General features: G+C 49.1%; 1 protein-coding gene across 1 annotated transcript in view; it reads right to left on the bottom strand.

Moving 5' to 3' along the window:
• Window positions 1–23,602, bottom strand: part of SYCP1 (synaptonemal complex protein 1) — a 1,049,791-nt gene that overhangs the window by 795,392 nt on the left and 230,797 nt on the right. Inside the window, exon 4 of the mRNA XM_063955446.1 lies at window positions 8,762–8,808. Within this exon, the coding sequence (XP_063811516.1) occupies window positions 8,762–8,808 (47 nt within the window). The remainder of the gene's footprint in view (window positions 1–8,761; window positions 8,809–23,602) is intronic.

Raw genomic sequence — 23,602 nt, 5'->3', positions numbered from 1 at the left:
TGGGTAGATTTCCTGTCTGTTCTCCAATCTTTTGTGCAATAAATTCACCTTAGCACTTACACATATCCAAACAGGTGTCGGCGTTGTCGACGGAGACACCCTCTCACACACATATTTGCTCTATCTCTTCCTTTTACCTCAGACATGTCGACACACACGTACCGACACACCACACACACAGGGGATGCTCTATTTGAATACAGTTCCCCCACAAGGCCCTTTGGAGAGACAGAGAGAGAGTATGCCAGCACACACCCCAGCACTATATGACCCAGGAATCACACAGTAACTTAGTGTTAACCCAGTAGCTGCTGTATATATTGTTTTTACGCCAAATTTATGTGCCCCCCCCCCCCTCTCTTATTCACCCTCTCTATCGTGTTTCTGCAGGGGAGAGCCTGGGGAGCTTCCTCTCAGCGGAGCTGTGGAGAGAAAATGGCGCTGGTGAGTGCTGAGGAAGAAGGCCCCGCCCCCTCAGCGGCGGGCTTCTGTCCCACGATTTTGTGTAAAATTAATGGCGGGGGCTCATGCATATTACAGTGCCCAGCTGTATATATTCTGCTTTTTGCCAGGAGGTATCATAATTGCTGCCCAGGGCGCCCCCCCTGCGCCCTGCACCCTACAGTGACCGGAGTGTGTCGGTTAGTGTGGGCGCAATGGCGCACAGCTGCAGTGCTGTGCGCTACCTCATATGAAGACAGGAGTCTTCTGCCGCCGATTTTGACGTCTTCTTGCTTCAACCTGCCGGCTTCTGTCTTCTGGCTCTGCGAGGGGGACGGCGGCACGGCTCCGGGAACGGACGACCAAGGTTAGGTTCCTGTGTTCGATCCCTCTGGAGCTAATGGTGTCCAGTAGCCTAAGAAGCGCAACCTAACCGCAGTTAGTAGGTTTGCTTCTCTCCCCTCAGTCCCACGTTGCAGAGAGTCTGTTGCCAGCAGAAGCTCTCTGAAAATAAAAAACCTAACTAAAATACTTTCTTATTAGCAAGCTCAGGAGAGCTCCCTAAAATGCACCCAGCTCTGTCCGGGCACAGATTCTAACTGGGGTCTGAAGGAGGGGCGTGGAGGGAGGAGGCAGTGCACACCAGTAGTACTAAATCTTTCTTGGAGTGCCCAGTCTCCTGCGGAGCCCGTCTATTCCCCCATGGTCCTTACGGAGTTCCCAGCATCCACTAGGACGTTAGAGAAATATATATATATAAATATATATATATATATATATATATATATAAAATAAGATTTTACTCACCGGTAAATCTATTTCTCGTAGTCCGTAGTGGATGCTGGGACTCCGTAAGGACCATGGGGATTAGCGGCTCCGCAGGAGACTGGGCACAACTAAAGAAAGCTTTAGGACTACCTGGTGTGCACTGGCTCCTCCCACTAAGACCCTCCTCCAGACCTCAGTTAGGATACTGTGCCCGGAAGAGCTGACACAAATAGGAAGGATTTTGAATCCCGGGTAAGACTCATACCAGCCACACCAATCACACCGTATAACTCGTGATACTATACCCAGTTAACAGTATCAAATATAAATGAGCCTCTCAACAGATGTCTCAACAATAACCCTTTAGTTAGGCAATAACTATAAACAAGTATTGCAGACAATCCGCACTTGGGATGGGCGCCCAGCATCCACTACGGACTACGAGAAATAGATTTACCAGTGAGTAAAATCTTATTTTCTCTGACGTCCTAAGTGGATGCTGGGACTCCGTAAGGACCATGGGGATTATACCAAAGCTCCCAAACGGGCGGGAGAGTGCGGATGACTCTGCAACACCGAATGAGCAAACTCTAGGTCCTCCTCAGCCAGGGTATCAAACTTGTAGACTGTTGCAAAAATGTTTGAACCCGACCAAGTAACAGCTCGGCAAAGCTGTAAAGCCGAGACCCCTCGGGCAGCCGCCCAAGAAGAGCCCACTTTCCTCGTGGAATGGGCTTTTACAGATTTAGGGTGCGGCAGTCCAGCCGCAGCATGTGCAAGTTGAATCGTGCTACAGATCCAGCGAGCAATAGTCTGCTTAGAAGCAGGAGCACCCAGCTTGTTGGGTGCATACAGGATAAATAGCGAGTCAGTTTTCCTTACTCCAGCCGTCCTGGAAACATATACTTTTCAGGGCCCTGACTACGTCCAGTAACTTGGAATCCTCCAAGTCTCAAGTAGCCGCAGGCACCACAATAGGTTGGTTCACATGAAAAACTGATACCACCTTAGGAAGGAATTGGTAACGAGTCCTCAATTCCGCCTTATCCATATAAAATACAGATAAGGGCTTTTGTATGACAAAGCCGCCAATTCTGATACACGCCTGGCCGACGCCACGGCCCACAGCATGACCACTTTCCACGTGAGGTATTGTAGCTCCACGGATTTAAGTGGCTCAACCCAATGCGACTTCAGGAAATCCAACACCACGTTGAGATCCCACGGTGCCACTTGAGGCACAAACGGGGGCTGACTATGCAGCACTCTCTTAACAAAAGTCCGAACTTCAGGCAGTGAAGCCAGTTCTATTTTGGAAGAAAATCGATAGAGCCGAAATCTGGACCTTAATGGAACCCAATTTTAGGCCCATAGTCACCTCTGACTGTAGGAAGTGCAGAAATCGACCTAGCTGAAATTGCTCCTTTGGGGCCTTCCTGGCCTCACAGCACGCAACATATTTCCACCATATGCGGTGATAATGGTTTGCGTTCACTTCTTTCCTAGCTTTAAATAGCGTAGGGATAACTTACTCCGGAATGCCCTTTTCCTTCAGGATCCGGCGTTCAACCGCCATGCCGTCAAACGCAGCCGCGGTACGTCTTGGAACAGACAGGCCCCCTGCTGCAGCAGGTCCTGTCTGAGTGGCAGAGGCCATGGGTCCTCTGAGATCATTTCTTGGAGTTCTGGTTACCAAGCTCTTCTTGGCCAACCCGGAACAATGAGTATAGTTCTTACTCCTCTCCTTCTTATTATTCTCATTACCCTGGGTAAGAGAGGCAGAGAAGGGAACACATACACCGACTGGTACACCCACGGTGTTACCAGAGCGTCCACAGCTATCGCCTGAGGGTCCCTTGACCTGGCGCAATATCTTTGTAGCTTTTTGTTGAGGCGGGACGCCATCATGTCCACCTGTGGCCTTTCCCAACGGTGTACAATCATTTGGAAAACTTCTGGATAAAGTCCCCACTCTCCCGGGTGGAGGTCGTGTCTTCTGAGAAAGTCTGCTTCTCAGTTGTCCACTCCGGGAATGAACACTGCTGACAGTGCTAATCCATGATTTTCCGCCCATCGGAGAATCCTTGTGGCTTCTGCCATCGCCATCCTGCTTCTTGTGCCGCCCTGTCGGTTTACATGAGCGACCGCCGTGATGTTGTCTGACTGGATCAGCACCGGCCGGTGTTGAAGCAGGGTCTAGCCTGACTTAGGGCATTGTAAATGGCCCTTAGTTCCAGAATATTTATGTGTAGGGAAGTCTCCTGACTTTTCCATAGCCTTGGAAGTTTCCTCCCTGTGTGACTGCCCCCCAGCCTCGAAGGCTGGCATCCGTGGTCACCAGGACCCAGTCCTGTATGCCGAATCTGCGGCCCCCTAGAAGATGAGCACTCTGCAGCCACCACAACAGCGACACCCTGGCCCTTGGAGACAGGGTTATCCGCCGATGCATCTGAAGATGCGACCCGGACCACTTGTCCAACAGATCCCACTGGAAAATCCTTGCATGGGACCTGGCGAATGGAATTTCTTCGTAAGAAGCTACCATCCTTCCCAGGGCTCGCGTGCATTGATGCACCGACACCTGTATACGTATTAGGAGGTCTCTGTCTAGAGACGACAACTCCTTGGACTTCTCCTCCGGGAGAAACCCTTTTTATCCTGTTCTGTGTCCAGAACCATACCCAGGAACAGTAGACGCGTCGTAGGAACCAGCTGCGACTTTGGAATATTCAGAATCCAGCCGTGCTGTTGTAGCACTTCCCGAGATAGTGCTACTCCGCCGAACAACTGCTCCCTGGACCTCGCCTTTATAAGGAGATCGTCCAAGTACGGGATAATTATTTCGGCCATTACCTTGGTAAATACCTCGGTGCCGGGGACAGACCAACGGCAACGTCTGGAATTGGTAATGACAATCCTGTACCACAATTTTGAGGTACTCCTGGTGAAGAGGGTAAATAGGGACATGCAGGTAAGCATCCTTGATGTCCAGTGATACCATGAAATTCTCCAGGCTTGCAATAATTGCCCTGAGCGATTCCATTTTGAACTTGAACCTTCGTATATAAGTGTTCAAGGCTTTCAATTTTAGAATGGGTCTCACCGAACCGTCTGGTTTCGGTACCACAACATTTTGGAATAGTAACCCCGGCCTTGTTGAAGGAGGGGTACCTTGATTTCACCTGCTGGAGGTACAGCTTGTGAATTGCCGCCAGTACTATCTTTCTCCGAGGGCAGCAGGCAAGGCTGATGTGAGGTAACGGCGAGGGGGAGTCGCCTCGAACTCCAGCCTGTATCCCTGTGATACTATTTGCAGAACCTAGGGATCCACCTGTGGGCAAGCCCACTGGTCCCTGAAGTTCCCGAGACGCGCCCCTACCGCACCTGTCTCCACCTGTGCGGTGGACTCAGAGGAAGCGGGGGAAGATTTTTGATCCTGGGAACTGGCTGCTGGTGCAGCTTTTCCCTTCTTCCCTTGTCTCTGTGCAGAAAGGAAGCGCCTTTGACCCGCTTGCTTTTCTGAAGCCGAAAGGACTGTACCTGAAAATATAGTGCTTTCTTAGGCTGTAAGGAAACCTGAGGTAAAAAAAAAATTTCCCAGCTGTTGCTGTGGATACGAGGTCCCAGAGACCATCCCCAAACAATTCCTCACCCTTATAAGGCAGAATCTCCATGTGCCTTTTATAGGCAGCATCACCTGTCCACTGCCGGGTTTCTAATACCCTCCTGGCAGAATGGACATTGCATTAATTCTGGATGCCAGCCGGCAAATATCCCTCTGTGCATCCTTTATATCTAAGACAACGTCTTTAATATGCTCTATGTTAGCAAACTATTATCCCTGTCTTAGAGTATTAATATTATCTGACTGGTTATCAGACCACGCTGCAGCAGCACTATTTATGCTGAGGCAATTGCAGGTCTCAGTATATAACCTGAGTGTGTATATACAGACTTCAGGATAGCCTCCTGCTTTTTATCAGCAGGCTCCTTCAAGGTGGCCGTATCCTAAGACGGCAGTGCCACCTTTTTTGACAAACGTGTGAGCGCCTTATCCACCCTAAGGGATATCTCCCAACGTGACCTATCCTCTGGCGGGAAAGGGTACGCCATCAGTAACTTTTTAGAAATTACCAGTTTCTTATCGGGGGAACCCACGCTACTTTACCCACTTCATTCATTCATCTGATGGGGGAACAAAACACTGGCTGCTTTTTCTCCCCAAAAATAAAACCCCTTTTATGTGGTACTTGGGTTCATGTCAGAAATGCGTAACACATTTTTCATTGCCGAGATCATGTAACGGATGTTCCTAGTGGATTGTGTATATGTCTCAACCTCGTCGCACTGGAGTCAGACTCCGTGTCGACATCTGTGTCTGCCATCTGAGGTAACGGGCGCTTTTTTGAGCCCCTGATGGCCTTTGAGACGCCTGGGCAGGCGCGGGCTGAGAAGCCGGCTGTTCCACAGCTGTTTTACGTCATCCAGCCTTCTATGTAAGGAGTTGACATTGTCGGTTAATACCTTCCACCTATCCATCCACTCTGGTGTCGGCCCCACAGGGGGCGACATCCCATTTATCGGCCTCTGCTCCACCTCCACGTAACCTTCCTCATCCACCATGTCGACACAGCCGTACCGACACACAGCACACACACAGGGAATGCTCTGACTGAGGACAGGACCCCACAAAGTCCTTTGGGGAGACAGAGAGAGAGTATGCCAGCACACACCAGAGCGCTATATAATGCAGAGATTAACACTATAACTGAGTGATTTTTTCCCCCAATAGCTGCTTGTATAAACAATATTGCGCCTAAATTTAGTGCCCCCCCTCTCTTTTTAACCCTTTGAGCCTGAAAACTACAGGGGAGAGCCTGGGGAGCTGTCTTCCAGCTGCACTGTGAAGAGAAAATGGCGCCAGTGTGCTGAGGGAGATAGCTCCGCCCCTTTTTCGCGGACTTTTCTCCCGCTTTTTTATGGATTCTGGCAGGGGTAGTTATCACATATATAGCCTCTGGGGCTATATATTGTGATGATTTTGCCAGGCAAGTTGTTTATATTGCTGCTCAGGGCGCCCCCCCCCCCCCCCCTCAGCGCCCTGCACCCATCAGTGACCGGAGTGTGAGGTGTGCATGAGGAGCAATGGTGCACAGCTGCAGTGCTGTGCGCTACCTTGGTGAAGACTGAAGTCTTCTGCTGCCGATTTTCCGGAACACTTCTTGCTTCTGGCTCTGTAAGGGGGCCGGCGGCGCGGCTCCGGGACCGAACATCAATGGCCGGTTCCATGCGGTCGATCCCTCTGGAGCTAATGGTGTCCAGTAGCCTAAGATGCCCAAGCTACCACCAGTTAGGTAGGTTCGCTTCTTCTCCCCTTAGTCCCTCGCTGCAGTGAGTCTGTTGCCAGCAGATCTCACTGTAAAATAAAAAACCTAAAATATACTTTCTTTCTAGGAGCTCAGGAGAGCCCCTAGTGTGCATCGAGCTCAGCCGGGCACAAGAATCTAACTGAGGTCTGGAGGAGGGTCTTAGTGGGAGGAGCCAGTGCACACCAGGTAGTCCTAAAGCTTTCTTTAGTTGTGCCCAGTCTCCTGCGGAGCCGCTAATCCCCATGGTCCTTACGGAGTCCCAGCATCCACTTAGGACGTCAAAGAAATATATTTTTTACCACACAGTAGTGTAACCACTGTCTATATGCCCCCTCACTATAAGGCCCTCTGTACTAGTACAATTGTGATTTAGTGGCTCTGTGGAGGAGCAGTCTCCGCATGCAGTCTGTACTCAGCAGCATGAAATGGCGCCTTTCAGCTTCTGATTCCGTTCTCCGGGAAGCCCCACCCCCTCAATGGCGCGCGGTCCCTTTTGTTTTTTATACTGGCTTTTACTCCATATTGTGCAGAAAAAAGAGTGTGTAACCCTTTTTCTATATATCGTCAGCTTGGGGTATGCAGCGGGCACCGCAGCCAGGTGACCGCTGTCCCTTCATGCCGCCATGTTCACCGGGGACCCGGTAACCGGGACCCTGGTGTTTGTACTCACCGCACTGCGTCTTCGCCATCTGTTAGGGGTGGCGGCATGCTGTCGGCGTGGGCTCACACCCTGGGGCATGAGAAACATCGACTAAGGAGCTCAGTGTTCTATCAGCGGGGATACGAACTATTGACTCTGAGAATGTTGGTTCGGTAACCCCCCCCCCCAAGTCCCATGATGCAGGCAGACTGGTTGCCAACCAGAAATGCGTGAAAATAACAAACTAAAATAAATTTCTGAAGAAAACTCCCTGGAGAGCAAAAGAATGCGCCCGGCTCCTTGGGCACATTTTTCTAAACAGAGTCTGCTAGGAGGGGCATAGACAGGAGGAGCCAGCCAGAGCCGGCCTTAGCTATAGGCAGGCTAGGCATTTGCCTAGGGCATTCAAGCATGTCTAGGGGCATCCAAGCATGTCCCTGCAGCATCTCATGCTGAGAGGGACAGTCCGCAAACTAACTGTTACTTTCCAAATGTATTCAATCAGTACTTGTATACACTGCTGTTTACATTTGTCAAAAAAAATGCACACTGTGCCTTAAACTTCCTCTGACATGCTTGAATGCCCCTGACTTGTGAGACCTCAGACAGACAGCAGAAGCCCAGTAAATGCAATTCCAGGACCTGTGACATTTTTACTGACTATATAAGGTTATTACTGGATGGCTTCTTATGATAACACATGTGTATTTTGGAAGACTGCTTCACAGAAACCTGACATCACCTATACTGCTTGTGCACATAGGGGAGGGGGACCCTGCCATCCTGTGTGTGTCCCTTATCCCTGTGCAAACCCCAGGTGTCTGCAGGGACATAACATGGGCAGTGTTCTCCCCACACTTTATTTCCTAGTCAGTCCATACCGTAAAATTCCCCTGCCATCTAGCACTGTAACGTGGTCAGTAAGTTGCGTTGTGCTATTTCTATATGAAACATCAGTGCAGCGTGACTTTTGGACACATCAGACTGGAGGGCAGAGCATTTAGCTCCCACAGTATAAAGTAAAGTGCATGCAGTTAACGGGAGTAACAGACACCAGCAAACACACTGAATAGTGAAGAGAATGGACAGTTTCTACATGTTTGATACTGATCTTTTTGTATAACCAGCAAGCGTGGCAGTATCTGTGGCAGTATATGTGTATTATGGGCATTACTAATGTGGGGCATATGTGTAAGGTGCATTACTGTGTGGCATTATGTGTATTATGGGCATTACTAATGTGGGGCATATGTGTAAGGTTCCTTTACTGTGTGGAATTATATGTATTATGGTCATTACTGTGTGGCATTGTGCAGAGTTGAACTTGCCCACAGGGTAACCCCCCGGTGGGCCCCACTACCTGAGCGTTGCAGGTACAGATGCAGAACTAGTGGCGGAGCTAGGGGGCACCAGACAAAATTTTGCCTAGGGCATCAAATTGGCTAGGGCCGGCTCTGGAGCCAGCACACACAAATAAACACAAATGCAATATACATTCAATCTGTGCCTCTCCCTTTTTTGTTCCTCCTGAATTGTAACATACCTCTTCCTCAATAAAAGGCAAAGTTGACACTTTTAGTGAGAGGCAATCTAAAACAAAAATGAAATAAAATATACATGAATTATGAATACACATTTTGTAAACTATAAATGGGAGTGATTTTGGTGCAACAAACTTCAGTTGTATAAGTAATGCTATATTTAATCCTCTTTTACCACAAACCTGGGTGCGGCTCTGGTTATACTATCCCAGTATCCCGCTGCAGGCTAATGTGTTGATGTACATGTTCAGGGCTAGATGTGCTTGAATCCAAATAAATTGTAGTTACTACATTGAGCTTCTTTCACTTCAGATAGTAAAGTGATGGCAGTAGGTTACAAATGGAGTCTGTCTCAGACACCACTTTAGACATTATCTCCATTAAGAAATGTTGAATCTTTATGTAGCAACATAAAACTACCACTATTTCCAATGATAAACGTAGAAATACAGAATTTTACAGCAGATAAGAACCACTTGGCCCATCTAGTCTGCCCCTTTTCTAACCATATTGTTACCTCAAACCCTATTTGATCCTTATTTCTTCGTAAGGACATTCTTAGGTCTATCCCATGCATGTTTAAATTTGCTCTACTGTCTTAGCCTCTACCACACCGGATGGGAGGCTATTCTACTTCTCCACTACCCTTTCTGTGAAGTAATTTTTCCTCAAGTTTCCTCTGAACCTACCTCCCTCCAGTTTCAGTGCATGTCATCGTGTTCTAATATTTCTCTTCCTTTGAAGAATGTCTCCCTCGTGTACTTTGTTAAAACCTTTGATATACTGTATTTGAAACTTTCTATCATGTCCCCCCTTTCCCTTCTCTGCTCCAAACTATACATATTAAGATTCACCAATACCCCTTTCACACCGCACAAATAACAAAGTATCGACACGAGTCGGCGTGCGATGTGAAAGCGTCATAGTCGAAATCCAGGGTCGCCTGACCCGGAAATTCAACTCGGGAATAAAGAAGTGTTATTCCCAGGTTGAATACCGGGTCAGTAGCAGCGTAAACGGGCTCCCGGGTCGATGTAACCCAGGACCCGTTCACTACAATAGGGAGAGGCGGCGCGGAGATGATCTCATCTCCTAGCGCCGCCACTACCCCCCGCCGCTATGGCAACTCGCCCGGTATATTGCCGGATCGGCGAAGCCAGCAGTAGCGTCCAATGCTGGATCACACCCGGGAAGGATCCGCTTCCAATTCCCGGGTGGGATCTGGATCCGGCATTGGCGGTGTGAAAGCGGTATTAGTCTTTCCAGGTAGGTTTTCTGATGTAGGCCAATGCACCATTTTAGTTGCCCTTCTTTGTACAGTCTCTAATGTATGGATATCCTTCTGAAGATATGGCCTCCAGAACTGATCACAGTATTGTTTGAGGCCATGCCAATGACTTATACAGTGGCATTATTATTTCTTTCAATTTATTAATTCTCCATGGAGAAATATACGCAAGGATACATAGGAGCCTCACACATTGTTTCTGTACAACTTACAGCAATTAGGGTATTTAAAAAAATTGGAAGTGTAAGCAACAGAGTGAAATTAAGTTGAAATTCCAGACACAATACTAACCACAGGACTTATAAATCATTAACTCTGGGTACAATACACTGAAAAATAATGTGAGATAGCTCACATTTAATTTAATTGCCTCCTTTCCTAGAGACTTTTCCTTTGATTTCTGGCACATCGAGCTAGCACAATCAAAATGAGCTGAGAGGGGATAATAGGATTTTAATTACCTGCCGGTAAATCCTTTTTCTCGTAGTCCCTAGAGGATGCTGGGGTCCATATTAGTACCATGGGGTATTGACGGGTCCACCAGGAGCCACTGGCACTTTAAGAGTTTAAGAGTGTGGGCTGGCTCATCCCTCTATGCCCCTCCTACCAGACTCAGTCTAGAAACTGTGCCCGAGGAGACGACATACTTCGAGAGAAGGAATTACACAGATAGTGGCGAGATTCATACCAGCTCACACAAACAAGCGAAACCGGCCAACATGCCGGAACAACTCAGCAACAGCTGAAACATAAATAACCCTGAACTTACCTAGGAACCAGGTAACACTGAACCATACACCCAAGACAGGAAAACCCAGCATCATCTACGGACTACGAGAAAAGAATTTACCGGAAGTTAATTAAAATCCTATTTTCTCTTACATCCTAGAGGATGCTAGGGTCCATATTAGTACCATGGGGATGTACCAAAGCTCTCAGTACGGGAGGGAGAGCGCCAAGGCTCCTGCAATACTGCCTGACCAAACTTGAGGTCATCAGAGGCCAGAGTATCGAACTTGTAAAACTTGGCAAACGTGTTCGAAGCAGGCCAAGTAGCAGCTCGGCACAGCTGTAAGGCCGAGACACCCCGGGCAGCGACCCAGGAAGAACCCACTTTACGAGTACAGTGGGCCTTAACTGATTTCGGACACGGCAATCCTGCCGTAGAATACGCATGCTGGATAATGAACCTGATCCAGCGCGAAATCGACTGCTTAGAAGCTGGACACCCAATTTTCTTGGGATCATAGAGGACAAATAGAGAGTCAGATTTCCTATGACGAGCAGTCCTCTTCACATAGATCTTCAAAGCCCGTATAACATCCAAGGCCTTTGAACCAATTGAGGAGTCAGTAGCCACTGGCACCACAATAGGTTGGTTGATATGGAAAGCCGATACAACCTTAGGCAGGAACTGTGGACGAGTCATAAGTTCCGCCCTGTCTTCATGGAAGATCAGATAAGGACTTTTGCAAGATAAAGCCCCCAATTCCGACACGCGTCGAGCAGAAGCCAAGGCCAACAGAGTGACTGCCTTCCACGTGAGAAACTTGATGTCAGCCTCCAGTAGAGGCTCAGACCATGCTGATTGTAGGAACTGCAACACCACATCTAGATCCCAGGGTGCTGTGGGCGCCACAAAGGGAGGCTGGATGTGCATAACCCCTTTCAAAAAGCTCTGAACCTCAGGGAGGACAGCCAATTGTTTTTGAAAGAAGATGGACAAAGCAGAGATTTGGACCTTGATGGATCCCAATCTCAGGCCCATATCCACACCTGCCTGCAGGAAAAGGAGAAACCGTTCAAGTTGAAACTCCACCGCAGGAAACTTCCTGGCTTCACACCAAGAAACATATTTCTTCCAAATACGGTGATAATGTTTAGACATCACCCCCTTCCTAGCCTGAATCAGGGTAGGAATGACATCACTCGGAATACCTTTCCTAGCTAAGATCTGGCGTTCAACCGCCATGCCGTCAAACGTAGCCGTGGTAAGTCTTGATAGGCGAACGGCTCCTGCAGCAGCAGATCCTCCCGAAGAGGAAAGGGCCTTGGATCTTCCAGCAGAAGATTCAGTAGATCTGCATACCAAGACCTCCTTGGCCAGCCTGGAGCAATGAGGATTGCCAGAACCTTTGTTCTTCTTACCAGCTGAAGAACCTTTGGAATCAGAGGAAGTGGAGGGAACACATAGACTGACGTGAACACCCATGGTGTTACCAGTGCGTCCATCGCCACTGCCTGCGGGTCCCTCGACCTGGAACAGTACCTCCCCAGCTTCTTGTTGAGGCGGGAGGCCATCATGTCTATGTGAGGTACCCCCCACCAACCGGTTACCTCCTCGAACACCTCTGGATGGAGGCCCTACTCCCCTGGATGGAGATCGTGTCTCCTGAGGAAGTCCGCTTCCCAGTTGTCTACTCCCGGAATGAAGATCGCCGACATCGCTACAGCGTGCCTTTCTGCCCAGAGGAGGATTCTTAACACCTCTGACATGGCAGCCCTGCTCTTCATTCCGCGTTGTCGGTTTACGTAGGCCACTGTGGTCACGTTGTCCGACTGCACCTGAACAGCCCGATCCTGTACAAGGTGTGCTGCTTGCAGAAGGGCGTTATACACAGCGCTTAGTTCCAGGATGTTTATTGGGAGAAGAGATTCTTTACTCGACCACCTTCCTTGGAAGGTTTCCCCTAGAGCGACTGCTCCCCAACCTCTTAGACTTGCATCCGTGGTTAAAAGTATCCAGTCCTGAATACCGAACCTTCTGCCTTTCAGAAAGTGAGGAAGTTGCAGCCACCAGAAGAGTGAAATCCTGGCTTTCGGAGACAGGCGTATCGTCTTGTGCATGTGTAGGTGAGAGCCCGAACACTGCTCCAATAGGTCCAGCTGAAAAGGACGAGCATGAAACCTGCCATACTGCAGAGCCTCGTAGGCGGCAACCATCTTCCCCAGAAGGCGTATACATTGATGACCCGATACCCGGGCAGGCCTTAGGACATCACGGACCATTGCTTGAATCACCAACGCTTTCTACACCGGGAGAAATACCCTCTGCACTTCCGTGTCGAGGATCATTCCCAGGAAAAACAGCCGCCTTGTCGGTTCCAGATGAGACTTTGGAAGGTTTAGGATCCAACCGTGCTTCCTGAGCAGTTGTGTCGTGAGCGCGATGGACTGTAACAACCTCTCCCTGGACGACACCTTGATCAGGAGATCGTCCAGATACGGAATTATGTTCACCCCCTGTTTGCGGAGGAGAACCATCATCTCCGCCATCACCTTGGTGAAGATCCTCGGTGCTGTGGAGAGGCCAAACGGCAGCGCCTGGAACTGATAGTGATCGTCCATCAGAGCAAACCGGAGATATGCTTGATGCGGCGCCCAAATAGGAATGTGGAGGTAAGCATCCCTGATGTCCAGAGATACTGGGAACTCCCCCTCCGCCAGTCCTGAGATGACAGCTCTCAGAGATTCCATCGTGAATTTGAACTCCCTGAGATAAGGGTTCAAAGACTTTAAGTTTAGAATAGGTCGTACCGAACCATCCGGTTTTGGTACCACGAAAAGGTTCGAATAATAACCCTTGTTCCACTGCTGAAGTGGAACTGGAACAATGACCTCTGACACCACCAATTTTCTGATGGCCTCCAAAAGAATTGTCCTGTCTGCCAGCAGGGCTGGCAAGCCTGACTTGAAGATGCAGTGAGGCGGGGGACCTTGAAACTCCAGTCTGTACCCCCTGGACACTATATCCAGTACCCAGGGGTCCAGACCCGACGACACCCAGACGTGTCTGAACTGCCGATGTCTTGCCCCCACCGGACCTTCCTCCAGGCCGAGCTGTCCACCGTCATGCGGAGTACTTAGGGGTATCACAAGCGGGCTTCTGGGTCCGGGAACCTGCGGGAGCAAGTTTCTTTCCTTTGACACGACCACCTCTGAAGGTGTTTGAAGGCTTATTTTTTCTAGGCCTTGCGGGCCGAAAGGACTGTGACGTGGTAGAGGAAAAAGGCTTCTTCGTAGCCGGTGCTGGTGAGGGGAGAAAAGGAAACTTACCCGCAGTAGCCGTGGCAATCCACGCAACCAGCGCCTCCCCAAAGAGAGCCTGACCTTTGTATGGCAGGCCCTCCACACACTTCCTGGATTCCGAGTCCACAGACCAGTTGCGCAGCCAGAGACCTCTGCGAGCCGAGACGGACATGGAGGAGATCCCCGCAGCCATGGAACCCAGGTCCTTCATGGAATCCACCAGGAACCCTGCAGAGTCCTGAATATTACGTAAAAATAAATCAACGTCACCTTTGTCCAACGTAGTCAATTCCTCCTGCAGAGTAATTGACCATCTGGCAATAGCTTTAGCAATCCAAGCACAGGCTATAGTAGGCCGCAATATAGCCACTGAAGCCGTGTAAATGGATTTCAGTGTAGCATCCACCTTGCGATCTGCCGGGTCCTTTAACGCGGTAGATCCCTGGACTGGTAATACCCCCTGTTTGGACAGACTGGAGACAGAGGCTTCGACTATCGGCGGGGACTCCCATCTCTTCCTATCTTCCTCTGGGAAGGGGAAAGCCACCAAGACCCTCTTGGGAATCTGGAATTTCTTTTCCGGAGTTTCCCATGCCTTTTCAAAGATAGGGTTTGATTCTTTGGCTGCCGGGAAGGTGAGGGGGGCTTCTTATGATCTGTAAAGAAGGCCTCCTCCACCTGTTCCGGAGCTGTGTCTGAAATGTGTAAAACATCCCTAACAGCCGCGATCATCAACTGCACCCCCTTGGCAAGTGATGCCGTCCCCCTCAACACATCCCCGTCACCGTCTGCAGCGTCAGAGTTGGTGTCCGTGTCATCCTGCATAATTGCAAGTGCACGTTTTTGAGAATGTACCGCCGGGTACCCCGAGGAGGCAGGATCAGACCATACCACCACAGAGGACCTGAGTGGCATGCTCAGTCCTAGCAACTCTATCAGAAATCTAAAAAATAGTCCCCTTCAGAGAGACTAACCATTCTGGCTCTCTAGCTGGGATCTGCGGTAAAACAGTGCAATCCTGATTACATGGAATGGAGTCTTCCTGGGAAGATAAATCCTCTGCAGCATATGAAACAGTGTCCCTAGACATGTTGTCACACACACTCAAACACCCCACAAACACAAAGGGTATTATGTAGACAGAGTCCCCCCCCCCCCCCCCCCCCCTAGAATGGCAGAGAACACAGAGATTGGAGCAAACCCACACACAGCACTATCAAAGGTATAGGGAGTCCCCAACCTGCGCTGACTGTGTCCCTTAATAGGTGAGGAAGGAGCCAGCCCAAACTCTTAAACTCTTAGAGTGCCAATGGCTTCTGGTGGACCCGTCTATACTTCATGGAACTAATATGGACCCCAGCATCCTCTAGGACGTAAGAGAAAATAGCATAACAATTGTCACATGATCGTGACAACATCAAGCACTATAAAAATAAGCAAAAACACACTTAAACTGGCCATACCATTTAAGGGGTATATTCAATTGAAGTCAAAAGCTGCCGTCTGTCGAAAAGACGTCAGTTTTCGACTTTTTTAGGTCGGAAGAGGTTCCGACCTATTCAATCGAATCTCAAATTATTAGAGGAGTCAAGGAATTTGACTTGTCGAAAAGCACGTGGATCGGCGGAATAGCTGCCGATCCGCGTGCTTGTCTCGAAAACGGGGCCCCTTTTTGGCCCCCTTTTCGACCATCTAAATTCAACTTTAAAAAAAGTTGACGTGAAATGCGGGAGCAGAGATGGGGAGAGCCGCAGGCAGCCAGACGGTGAGAGCAGCGCTAGAGGATGTCGCAGCCGCCGCTCACAGCAGTGTCCACCGGGCTCCAGCAAGCGAGACGTTGCCGTGAGCGGCGGCTGTGATGCAGGGACGGGGAGAAGAGGGACGGGGAGAGGCAGAGAGACGGGGGAGAGCCGCGGGCAGACGGGGGGAGAGCAGCGCTACAGCAGCTGTAGCACTGCTCTCCCCCATCTGCCCGCGGCACTCCCCCATCTAACCTCCCGCATCTCAATTCGACTTTTTTAAAAAGTCTAATTGAGATTGCATTGAATAGCCCATGTCGGATCCATTCCGACAAATCAATGTCGGAATGGATCCGACTTCAATTGAATATACCCCTAAGATTATCTATCCAACTACTTGGCTGATTGTAACGAAAATCTGGTAATGTATGAGAGCAGATGACAATCAGCCATTTCCTGCTAAATGCTATAAAATGGGCAAAAACTGTCATTAAATATATTTGACAATTTTTGTCCATTTTCTAGCATTTGGGATTAAAAGGTCGAATGTCATTTGCGCCCATACATTACCTGATTTTTATACCAACTAGCAACTGAAGCAACAGCCAGCAAAAACAACACCTTAAGGAAAAGCCACTTAAGGTCAGCAGAGAGAAGAGGCTCAAACGAAGACTCCTGTTAAGCCTCCAAAACCACCGACAGATCCCAAGGGGCCACAGGTGGCACATAAGGAGGCTGAATCGTCAACACACCCTGAGTGAATGTATGGACATCAGGTAGGGTAGCGATCTTTCTCTGAAACCAAACCGACAAGGCCGAGATGTGAACCTTGAGGGAGGCCAGACGCAGGCCTAAATCCAGGCCTTGTTGTAGAAAGGCCAATAGTTTGGCCGTACTAAACTTGAAAATGTCATGATTGTGAGACGCACACCAAGTAAAGTAAGCATTCCAGACCCTATGATATATCTGAGCAGAAGCCGGCTTACGGGCCTTCAACATAGTTTGAACGACCGCCTCAGAAAAACCCTTGGCCCTCAGGACGGAAGCTTCAAGAGCCATGCCGTCAAAGCCAGATGGGCCAAATCCTGGTAAACACAAGGGCCCTGAACGAGGAGGTCTGGTCGTTGTGGAAGTAGAAGGGGATGATCCAACGAGAGGCCCTGTAGATCGGAGAACCAGTGCCGCCTAGGCCACGCTGGAGCGACTACAAGTAGGTTTCCTCCTTCATGCTTGAACTTCCGTATTACTCTGGGCAGGAGTGACACCGGAGGGAACACATATGGCAGCCGAAAGTTAGACCGGATTGACAGAGCATCCATGAACGCTGCTTGAGGATCCCTTGTCCTTGCTCCGAAGACCGGAACCTTGTGATTGTGTCGAGACGCCATCAGGTCCACATCTGGGAGAACCCACTTGTCAACGAGAAGTTGAAACACCTCCGGATGTAGGCTCCACTCTCCGGCGTCCACGTCCTGATGACTGAGATAGTCCGCCTCCCAGTTCAGAACGCCCGGAATGAACACTGCTGATATGGCCGGCAGATGGCGTTCTGCCCACTGAAGAATCCTTGATACTTCCCTCATTGCCATGCGGCTTCGAGTGCCGCCCTGATGATTGATGTACGCCACCATGGTGGCGTTGTCCGATTGTACTTGAACAGGTCTGCTCTGTATCAGATGCTGGGCCATTGTACCCCTCCCCTTTAGAATGTAAGCTCTCACGAACAGGGCCCTCTTCCCTCATGTGCTTATCCTTTCTTACTTTAATAATCTTCAACTGCACCAAATCCAGCAGTCTTCTGCCACCTGATACCTATTCCAGTGTCATCTGCTGATGTAACTATGTTTATTTACCCTGTACTTGTCCTATACTGTCATCAACTGTAAGTTGCTGTTTTCCTGTTTGATTATTTGTTTATGTACTATGTAATTGGGCGCTGCGGAACCCTTGTGGCGCCATATAAAGGATAATAATAATAATTGTCAACGCATTGAACACTGCCCGCAGTTCCAGAATGTTTATCGGGAGTAGAGACTCCTCCTCGGTCCACCAACCATGGAGAGAGTGTTGTTGCAACACTGTGCCCCAACCTCTCAGACTTGCATCCGTTGTCAGCAGGACCCAGTTGGATATCCAGAAGGGACTGCTCAAACGTTGGTCCTGAAGCCACCAACTCAGGGACAGACTGACATCCGGAGATAGGGAGATCATGTGAGATCTGATCCGGTGAGGCAGGCCGTCCCACTTAAACAGAATCAACTTCTGCAGAGGGCGAGAATGGGATTGAGCATACTCCACCATGTCGAAAGCCGACACCATGAGACCTAGCACTTGCATCGCCGAATGGATCGACACTTGCGGACGGGATAGGAAGCATCGGATCTTGTCCTGAAGCTTCAAGACTTTCTCCTGAGCCGGAACCAGGGAGGATTTCTTCCAGTTGATCAGCCATCCGTGGGCTTTCATGCACTGGATTGTCAAATCGAGATGACACAAGAAGTTCTGGGGAACTCGCCAGGATCAACAAACGTCTAGGTATGGTAGTATCCTGACCCCTTCACAGCGTAGCGTGACCGTCATGACCGCTATAACCTTGGTGAATACCCGAGGAGCCGTTGTCAAACCAAAGGGTAACGCCCGAAATTGGTAATGAAGGTTGCCCACTGCAAACCGCAGGTACTGCTGATGAGATACCGCAATAGGAATATGTAGGTAGGCATCCTGTATGTCCAGGGAGACCATATAGTCCCCAGGCTCCATGGCCAGAACAATAGAGCGCAGCGTTTCCATACGGAACTTGGAAAGTTGCACATACTTATTCAAGGACTTAAGATTGAGAATGGGCCGCAAGGACCGGTTTGGTTTCGGGACTAGAAACAGCGGTGAATAGAGCTCCTTGCTCCTCTGAGTCAGAGGCACCTGTACCACCACTCCTGTGGACAGGAGGGAATGTACCACCGAGTGCAACGTGTTTGCTTTTGCCAGATCCAGAAGCACATCTGTTATGCAAAATCGATGAGGGGGGCGATTCTTGAAGGGTACGGCGTAACCCAGAGTGACGACTTCCCTTACCCAGGCATCGGAAGTGGTTTCAACCATTCCTGGGCAAAACCTAGAAGTCGGCCCCCCACCGTGGGATCCCCCAGAGGGAGGCCCGCCCCGTCATGCAGCAGGCTTGTCAGTTTTGGAAGCAGGCTGACGCTTTGGTCTGGGCTTGGCAGGTCTGGAAGCATGAGCTTGCTTTGGGTACGCCTGACCTTTTGCTTTATCTGGAGGACGAAAGGGCAGGGGGAAAGTACTTTTAGCCTTCTGCGTGGAAGGAGCCGTACTAGGTAGGCAAGCTGTTTTAGCAGTAGCCAGATCAGCCACAATCTTATTGAGGTCTTCTCCAAAGAGAATGTCTCCCTTGAAAGGAAGCACCTCCAGGGTTTTTTTAGAATCCATATCCACCGACCAGGATCTCAACCAAAGGTTACGCCTAGCCAAGACGGACGTAATAGCAGCCTTGGCCGCCAGCACCCCGGCATCAGAGGCTGCCTCCTTAAGGTACAGAGAAGCCGTGGCAATATATGAGAGACATTTTCGAGCATGCTCAGAGGCGTTGGAAGGCAGCTCCGCCTCCAGATCCTGAGCCCACGCCTCAACAGCTTCAGCAGCCCATGCTGCTGCAATGGTTGGCCTATGCACAGCCCCCGTTAGGGTGTAAATTGCTTTCAAACAACTCTCCACAAGTCTATCCGTCAGTTCCTTCAGAGAGGTGACGGTAGTCACTGGCAGAGCTGAGGAAATTACCATGCGTGCCACATGAGAATCTACAGGCTGAGGAGTTTTCCAATTTTTACATAGCTCCGCAGAGAGAGAATAGCGAGCCAACAGTCTCTTATGTGAATTTTGTTCCCGGATTTTCCCGTGATTCCTGACGTATGCCAGCCAGGTGTTGAGAATAAGGTAAGACTTTTTTAACCACTTTCTTATGCTTAAATCTGTCCGCAGGCTCAGGTTCATCAGAGACCTTAAGAATGAGCCTGATAGCCTCAATTAAATCAGGGATATCCACCAGTGACTTTCCTTCCCCATCAGAAGCATCGGAATCAGTGTCTGTGGGGTCAGTATATGCACCATCCTCCTCAGAGGATGTGTCCGGGAAAGCGGTGGATTGTGAGGATGTAGCGGCCCGTTTAGAAGATGTCTTAGTCTTGGGTGGGTGAGAGTGAGACTTATGTTTAGTCAGCGATCGGTTCAAGTGCTGTAACTGTGTTGAGATTTGATACGCCCATGGCGGATTGACTGTAGGGACCATAGATTGATGCACTGGCATAGGAGGTCCCACAGGTGGCGTAAGTTTAGTTACCAGCGTATTTAACAACGTGGAGAAAGTAGCCCAAGGTGGGTCATTAGTTGCCCCCGGTGCTACAGATCTACTGGGGGGTAAGGAACCCACTGAACCTGAACCCTCTGCTGCCATGTTTTCCTCAAAAGTAACTGCAGCATCACCACCACGTAATGTGGGAGAAGCCCCAGTTCCATTGCCTCGTGTAGCTGACATAATAATAAGCACAATATCGGGCAACCTGGTACAATCTTAATATATATAGTGACTATAACTCACAAGGAAAATTACACAGCAAGTATATCTTGTGAAATACCTATATTATTCAGAAAACCTGACACATATAGCCCCCTCAGGTTACAGAATGTAGGAGTAGCAAGCTAAGTGAAATACCTGAGATGACAGCCACGCAGCAGCTACATGCACACACACATATATAGTCACAAGTGTACCATGCAGGAATTGTACCACCCTAAAACTGCACTGGACTAGCAATACAAAGTAATACTCAGTATAGCTATATATGTAAACAGTAGATATAACAAAACACAGTAGATACTGGATGTATATCACAGGGTGTTTGTACCACACAACCCTGAATGTATGCACTCTTTCTTAACTAACACTGTCCCTTGACAGGTAGAATACTTAAGTGTCCAGTAAAATGCACAGTGCTGGCGAGCAGGCGGCTTTACAGAGGAGGATTTGCCCCAGCAGTCCCAGGAACAGTGCAGCTCCGTGTGATGGCGGCTGACAGGGAGTGAGGGAGAGATATGCAGCTCCAGGCCAGAAACATTTACCCAAATGGCGCCTTGGGGCTGGGGGAGGGGCTACAGGTCAGGCCTTATCCCCCTGCTGGCTTCCCCACCGGGCGCTGCGGGCTGTATAAAAACAGGGTTTTATAAGAGAAAAAACCCCTACCTGTGCCCTGTGTCCCGGTGACTAGTGGAGCGGCTGCCCTTTACAGTGTCCACGCCAGATCGCGATAATAGCAGGCCCAAGAGACCCCTTACCTCCCCTTGTACCTGCGGTCACGTGATCCCGGAGGGCAGCAGCGAGTGTGTGTGACTGACCAGAAGTACACCGGAGCCTCCGCTGTAGTTACCCGGCAACCAGGGCGCGGAAGTATACAGCGCCGCTGGGGGAGTGATGGAGCTGCAGCAGAGGATGTCTATCTGACATTCATTAAAGCTGCAGCCCTTGAAGTCTTCATATTACTTTTTATTTCTGAAATTAAGCTTAAAATATGGGCTGCAGGAGCAGCCCCCCTGTTGATTGCCTGCTTACTGCATGGCACCAACTTACAAACTGAGCTCCTCTGCACGGAGGCGGGGTTATAGAGAAGGCGGCGCTGTGCATCTTGGGAACAGTCAAAGCTTTGAGCCTGTTGGTGCCTCGGATCAAGATCCTACTCTACACCTCGATGTTATTCCTTGTGGAGCCCAGTGTACCCCGCAGCAGAAATGAGTATAACTCATTAAATTATTTGCTAATTCCTAACCAGACCAGGAAGTGGCCACATAGTAATGCTGCGGTGAGACAGCATTCACTGCAAGCTCCTGGCATCTCCATCGGGACCCACAAAGCTGCGGAAATAAGGTGGAAAAAGGAACGGCGGCAGGTTCCATTGGACACTCATCGTACTGACAGGAGTATGTAACAGCCATGCATCAGATTCCTACGTTGGGAGTGAGTAGCACCGGAATATAACAACCAGTTACTACCAACGCTGCTTTCAAAACACCCTCCTTTATTTACAACAAAGAGGGGCTGTACACACCACCCAGGAAACACCACTGGAAAACTGTTCAAAAGGAGCCAGGATGTTCTGAAGCATGTGCCCATCCGAGCGCTGGCGTATTCACCTAAATGTACATGTGAACAAGAATACTTACCTGATCCCTGTCGGGATGCTGGTGTCAGTCTTATGATCGCTGGCATCCCGTATCACACCCACGCATATGATATCCTGCTCTATATGTTATATCGGGTTGTATTTAACTTAACAAACTTTACAGCCACTTTGACTGTTACTACTGCATACTTTTAATACTGAGGGGTAAATTTACTAAGATGGGAGTTCTATTTAAGATGATGTTGCCCATAGCAACCAATCAGATTCCAAGTATTATCTTCTAGAAAGTGCTAGATAAATGAGAAGTAGAATCTGATTGGTTGCTATGGGCAACATCCCATCTTAAGTAGAACTCCCATGTTAGTAAATTTACCCCTGGGAGTCCATATACATTATTTTTTACATATATGTGCTGGAATTAAACCTAAAGTTCTAAATCAACACAATGCATGTGTTTGTCATACTAATTAATTGTTTAAATTAGAGGTTCTCAAATGCGGCCCTCAAGGCACCCCAACAGTCCAGGTTTTAAGTATATCCATGCTTGGCCACAGGTGACTTAATTTGGACTTCTGTCAACTTGATTTAACCATCTGTGCTGAGCCGCGGATATACTTAAAACCTGGACTGTTGAGGTGCCTTTAGGACCGCATTTGAGAACCTCTGGATTAAATACATTTTAAGATAATTTAGCACCAAGGGCATGATTCAGATGTGGATGGCGTAGCTATCACTTCTGCTTACACTGAAGCAGCAGCAATAGCTTTAAAATGGTAACGCAGCAGGACGTGTCACACCTCCTGCATCTATTACTGATCCGAGCTGTGTCCTAGGACACAGTATCAGATCACCTCTGACACCATCGTCCAGCTGCGAGACCCATGGGGTTGCGCAAACCGGCCACTGCAGGAGCTACCAAGAGGCCAACAAATCTCCATCCTCTGATGGAGATTCTGGCCTCATCAATACCCTACAACAGTGGCATTTTAAGAAACGGAGACCATTGCCGCCCCTCTCCGCCCTCAAATAGCATCAGACTGCCAATTACTGACAGTCTAACGCCGCCCTGCATCCGACTTCATAGACCCATACTGCACATGCGCAGTACGGGTCTAGAGCATGTGCAAAGTACCGAACATCGGTACTTTGTGCATGTGCCGCAGGTCCATCGGAACCTGAATAAGGCCCCATATCAGTTGAGTAGTAATTAAAAATCCGATGCAAGACATTTTCTAATAAATTTTATGTACAAGGTTTAATACCAACAAATAGGCCAGTTTCCCAACTACAGTCCTCAGGGACTTCTAACACTGGGGCAGATGTATTAACCTGGAGAAGGCATAAGGAAGTGATAAACCAGTGATATGTGCAAGGTGATAAAGGCACCAGCCAATCAAATCCTAACTGTTAATTTACATAATGGAGTTGATTGGCTGGTGCCTTTATCACCTTGCACATATCACTGGTTTATCACTTCCTTATGCCTTCTACAGGTTAATACATCTGCCCCATTGCATGTTTTACAGATATCCTCTGTATCACAAGTAAATCAATAGAATCATTTAAAATGGCAAGCATCAATTATACCCCTTTCACACCAGA

This window comes from Pseudophryne corroboree, chromosome 2 (assembly GCF_028390025.1).
Source record: "Pseudophryne corroboree isolate aPseCor3 chromosome 2, aPseCor3.hap2, whole genome shotgun sequence".
NCBI classification, from domain to species: Eukaryota; Metazoa; Chordata; class Amphibia; order Anura; family Myobatrachidae; genus Pseudophryne; species Pseudophryne corroboree.
Note: the sequence above shows the minus strand (reverse complement) of the source record. Positions and strands in the feature narration are given on the sequence as shown.